The sequence below is a fragment of the Salvelinus alpinus genome, chromosome 8 (genome assembly GCF_045679555.1).
Source record: "Salvelinus alpinus chromosome 8, SLU_Salpinus.1, whole genome shotgun sequence".
In the NCBI taxonomy this organism is placed as follows: Eukaryota; Metazoa; Chordata; class Actinopteri; order Salmoniformes; family Salmonidae; genus Salvelinus; species Salvelinus alpinus.
The window spans coordinates 53758533-53764532 of record NC_092093.1 but is presented as its reverse complement, the minus strand read 5'-3'; the positions used below and the strand labels follow the sequence as shown (position 1 = coordinate 53764532).

Here is a 6000-nt window from a genome sequence, read left to right as displayed (position 1 = left end):
CCACTCAGCTAAAATTCAGGACCCAGTACGCTCCTACGGAAAGGGGAGGGGTTTATGAATGATTGACAGGTCACCAGAGTGCCGTCTACAGTGGAGGAGAAATTAAAACTAAAGCTTGTCGCCGAGAGTCTCTCTGACTATTACTGAAAAATTGATTTGCTTCTGTTGATTCTGCATTACACAGCAGTTAGACAATCAAAGGATGTAGCTATATTTAACAGTAATTTACGCCTTGAAGCCTTTCCACTCGAGCCGATAATGCTTAAAACGAAGCTGCCCATGAGAACCGCCGACGCAGGAGATGATACGGCCGAGGAACAGCCGGATCTCCATATTCCCAGATCGGTCTCTCCCACGATCTCGGACAGGCTCGAAGATTCATCCAGACACCCAGGATATCCATCTCAATTGGACAAAGAGACCGTTTTCGAGTGGTTTGGTTTGCATCTAAATCCTGCCAAGCGGATCGAGTTAATGTGCGGACTGCTGCATATGTGCCAGCCGCTCGAACTCCGGTTTTTGGGCTCCTGTCTGGAAGACTTGGCACGGAAAGATTACCAAATTCTACGGGATGTCGAGATCAGGGCGAACTGTCCGAATGATTTGGGCATTTTATCTGATGTTATCGACCCGGTCGTGCGCTCCAAACTGCTGGTCTGCTTGTCCCTTCTGCGATCTGACAGCAGGGAGTGTGCGGGAATACTATTTCGGATATTGAGCCATATGGATCCCGCCTTGTTCTACAAAAACTATCCCGGTTACTCTGTTTCTCCCTACAGGGACCCGCTCCATCCTTCATGTGTGGACGGGAAAGCGTTCAGGAGAACAGAACATATTTGCGGGCGTCCAATGGAGGCAGCGGTCGGACCCTTGGAGCAGTTGGCGCTGCTTTTTACTATGGCCTCATTGCACCCAGCGTTCCCTTTTCATCAAAGAGAAACCCTTCTAGTGCAGCTGGACAAAATCGAACTTGCCACAGAGGATAGACAGCAGAATCAGTACAGAATAAACGCCCAGGTAACATTGATTAATAGTTGGCTAGTTTGTTAGCTAGCTAGCTGACTAACTTTCAAGAGTTTTGGACCCGTGCTCTGACGCCGCTAGCTAGTTATTGTTAAGGTAGCTAGCTAGCATTGAAGTTTGCATATTATATCTAGCTGGCTACCAGTTAGCTGGCAAAGAGTACGGTAAATTAGACAGCCAGTTAGCTCACTAGATATAACGATTTATTAGCTCGCTAACGTTAGCTAGCTAGTTTGGCCATTTAGCCAAAGAACGGTACTGTAGCTAGCCAACATCAGGTTAGCTAACGTGTTAGCTACACTGAACAAAAATAAAGCGCAACAATTTCAAAGATGTTACTGGGTTACAGTTGATTGAAGGAAATCAGTAAATTGAAATAAATGAATCTGGTCCTAATCTGTGGATTTCACATGACTGGGCAGGAGCATAGGTCCACCCACTGGGGAGCCAGGCCCAACCAATCAGAATTATCCAAAAAAGGGTTAGAGTTAATACTCCTCAGCACCCCCCCCCCCCCCCCCCCCCCCACACACATCAGACGATCCAGCAGGTGAAGGAGCCAGATGTGGAGGTCCTGGGCTGGTGTGGTTACACGTGGTCTGTGGTTGTGAGGCAGGTTGGGTGTACTGCAAGATTCTCTAAAACGAAGTTGGCAACAGCTCTGTTGGACATTCCTGCAGTCGGCATGCCAATTGCACGTCCCCTCAAAACATGAGACATCTATGGCAATTGTGTTGTGTGACAAAACTGCACCTTTTATTATCCCCAGCACAAGGTGTACCTGTGTAATGATCATGCTGTTTAATCAGCTTCTTGATATGCCACACCTGTTAGGTGAATGGATTATCCTGGCAAAGAAGACATTTCTGGGATTTTTTATTTCAGTTCATGAAAAATGGGACCAACACTTTACATGTTGCGTTTTGATTTTTGTTCAGTATATATAGTCAACGTAGCTCGGTAGACTACTGTAGCTAGCTAGCTAACGTTAGCTAGTTAACTTGGTGATGAACGCTAGGCGTGTAGCTAGGAAAATTTAGCTAGCTAGCTAACGTAGGCAAGTTGTGAATCTCTTCATGCTATGTGACTAAGTACAGTCTTGTCCATATTCATCCATCTCTTAATGTTCCTGATGTTTTAAAACCCAAAATCTGCTAGGTTGCGAGACCAACGTGTATGCAAGAAGTCATTTCGTGCTCTGGCGTTTGACAGCTGGGAGAAGCAAACGGGAAAGTTAGGAATAGGCATTGCCCTTTGACAACACAGCTACAAAAAAAGATTTACCTTTTCTCAGATTTTCTTGCGTTGTGTTAGAGCATATGCTTTAGTAAAGGTTTGCAAACTAGATACACTGGCATATAGTGAACCGACAAAATAGTAGATACGATAAGCTGCAGCTAAAATCTAGGCTAAGTGCATCATGTTTTTCATTCATGAGAGAGTATGAGAGAAATTGGAGTAGGCCTGACTATAACAACAAACACACAGCTAGTTTATGCTTTCCTTTCAAAATAACAGTGTTGCTTACAATCTTGGATGCGTTTCAGTTGCTCTATTGCCCTGAATATAAATCCATCTGCCACATAACCTCAGGGAAAATAAAGTTGTTGTCATAAGCAAATAAGTGGTTTTGCATGATAACTCTGCCCGTGTTTGGGGAGAGTGGGGTGGTATTTACACAACTGGGAAAGTTATTGCCTTGAATCTGTTCACCGATTTTCCCGAATTGTGAGACTTACAAAATTCCATTGGCTCATTTTGACAATGTAGATTAGGTTATCCCAATGTTTTACAAAAGGCTAAAATAGTATGGCTAGTTCTCAACGGTTGACATTTGACAGATGGGGGAAGATGCCGTATTTGCAGATTTAATCAGTTTTTGCACCAAGGATTAACAACAAACACCAAGGATTAACAACAAACACCAAGGATAAACATCCTCCTCTGACTCATATAGCCTACCTCATTCAAAACAGTAAGAACTTATTTTTGATCTGTGCTCATGTGGCAATTAAAAAATGAAATCACTACATGTCAAATCAAATTTTATTTGTCACATACACATGGTTAGCAGATGTTAATGCGAGTGTAGCGAAATGCTTGTGCTTCTAGTTACGACAATGCAGTAATAACCAACAAGTAATCTAACCTAACAATTCCACAACTACTACCTTATACACAAGTGTAAAGGGATAAAGAATATGTACATAAAGATATATGAATGAGTGATGGTACAGAACGGCATAGGCAAGATGCAGTAGATGGTATAGAGTACAGTATATACATATGAGATGAATAATGTAGGGTATATAAACATAAAGTGGCATAGTTTAAAGTGGCTAGTGATACATGTATTACATAAAGATGGCAAGATGCAGTAGATGATATAGAGTACAGTATATACATATACATATGAGATGAGTAATGTAGGGTATGTAAACATTATATTAAGTGGCATTGTTTAAAGTGGCTAGTGATACATTTTTACATAATTTCCATCAATTCCCATTATTAAAGTGGCTGGAGTTGAGTCAGTATGTTGGCAGTATGTTGGCAGCGGCCACTAAATGTTAGTGGTGGCTGTTTAACAGTTTAACATGTGTTTAACTGTTTAACATGTGAGGACAGAGTCCAGGCTTTATTTACAGCCTACTATGAGTTTAGTAGACATGTCATTCACTGTGTTGAAATGGACATAAAGCTGGATCACTCCCCATGCCACTGTTTGAAAGAACACCACCTCACATACCGTATTTTTTTGTGGCTTTAAAAATGCAATATGTACATTTTTTGCAATATGTACCAAATTCACATAGAAATGTGATCTATAGATCTGTCATTCTCCATGAAAGCAAGTCTAAGAAGCGCTATTAATATACTATGTGCGTTATTTCTATGCTTCCCATTCTTAAATTGCATTTTCTTTATTTTCGTATTTTACTTTCTCTCTAGATATGGCAAAACTCCACTAAAGAGGTCTCTAACTTAGCCACATCAGCCTCTATTAGGGATGTGACTGGCCTCGTCGTGAAACAGACTTCCCTAAAACGTCCTGGGGGAAGTTTATAGCAGAAGAATAGCTAAATAGGGGTGGGAACCCGGTGTAAATCAGTGACGCCTCACAACACGTCAAATCAATCAAATACCTTGCTTGGGTGGAGCACCAACAGTGCTCAGTAGATTAGTAGGTGCAACAGTGCATGAGGATGGCCGAGAAATCGCAGATTATAACAACAAGAGTTTCTAAACCCAGAGGCACAACATCCCGAGACTTCTGGGAACGCTTGCGAAACAGACCAGGCAGGGGTTTGGGGTTCGAGAAGTCAACATGCACACTAATCATTTGATTATGAAACGGATTATGGCAGAAGGTCGAATATGGCATTAGTCATGTTAACACCTTACTCTGCTTATCTTAATCGGCGTACGGTCCTAATCGAAGTAAGCCTATGCCAAATATAACAGCTGGTTTTCTGAGGAATCTTTTTAATTATTATGACATGTAAATCCTCAGAGTTATTAGATCTGCGCATGTGCGAGCTTCCTTGTTTTGTGCGAGTTCTGAAAAAACAAAAAGGCATTTTAGAAAAAGTTTTTCCCATATATAACGTTATATGTCCGAACTCAGAATTAAATAGGCATCATAAAAATAACATGGTTGCTGTGGTAGAATGTTTATTTTGATTGGCAATTTTCTGCATCTATCAAAGTACCATCAGGTAGCCTGATTTCAGATGTGTCCATGTAAACATGATTATTAGATAAATCTTTCTTCTTCTTGCATAGCATGTAAACGTTTAAATCAAACTATTACATTATTCGGACTATTCACAAAAATCGTATTATTCTGTGCATGTAACCGTACTCAATGAGATGTGAAAAAATCTTTCTTTAGTTGTTAATTTTTTTGAAAAACTAATGGCACAACCTCGATTTGAGCCAATGTCTTAATAAGTATCTGAACATGTTATTACTCCAACCTTGTAAAATTGACAAACTGACACGTTTTTAATTATAAAAAAAAAAAATCGAATGAGTGCCTTTGATTTGATGGCCTGCACATGCTCAGTTCAGTTCGAGTTGACCGTTAGACCCCATGACGTGTTTCTAGGCGTGAACTTAGCTAGCCAACATCGCCATGACATCGCCTACAAGTGTGATAGGGGATTTCTATTGGATAAGCAGTTTTAGCCTTATCTTCATACCAGTGACAGTCGATGCCGTTTAAGATTAGGGAGGACGATTGTTTTTTTGTTTCTTTATTATGAACATGGCCTTATTTCTGTTACAGCATATTAGATGACTGTCATTCGTATTCCATTCACCCAGTTCAATGTAACAGTGATAGGTTTAGGATACTGTCATTCATATTCCATTCACCCAGTTCAATGTAACAGGGATAGGTTTAGGTTACTGTCATTCATATTCCATTCACCCAGTTCAATGTAACAGTGATAGGTTTAGGATACTGTCATTCATATTCCATTCACCCAGTTCAATGTAACAGTGATAGGTTTAGGATACTGTCATTCATATATTCCATTCACCCAGTTCAATGTAACAGTGATAGGTTTAGGTTACTATCATTCATATTCACCCAGTTCAATGTAACAGTGATAGGTTTAGGTTACTATCATTCATATTCACCAAGTTCAATGTAACAGTGATAGGTTTAGGATACTGTCATTCATATTCCATTCACCTAGTTCAATGTAACAGTGACAGGTTTAGGATACTACATGATACTCTAATGTTCCCTATACCCATCCAGCCACTTCTATGTAATGAAATGATAAATAAATAACAATAAGATAGCAACCAAGTCAAGTGGCGCTGGTAGACTATCTCTCTCCCTGTCCCTGCTCCCCCTCGTCACTCACGTGGCTGCTACTCTGCGTCAACCCTCTCGCTCTCCCTCATGCATTAAAGCTCCCTCATGCATTAAAGCTCTCTCGTGCATTAAATCACCATTATTCA

The 6000-nt window shown here is 40.7% G+C and overlaps 1 protein-coding gene across 2 annotated transcripts in view; it reads left to right on the top strand.

The window, feature by feature from the left end:
• The first annotated feature begins 77 nt into the window (after nt 1–77).
• The window catches only part of LOC139583287 (zinc finger CCHC domain-containing protein 2-like), a 71993-nt gene continuing 66070 nt past the window's right edge, over nt 78–6000 (top strand). For both annotated transcript variants that reach the window (XM_071414193.1, XM_071414192.1), the window contains exon 1: nt 78–1017. In XM_071414193.1, coding sequence (XP_071270294.1) covers nt 259–1017 — 759 coding nt within the window. In that variant the 5' untranslated portion in view covers nt 78–258. The remainder of the gene's footprint in view (nt 1018–6000) is intronic.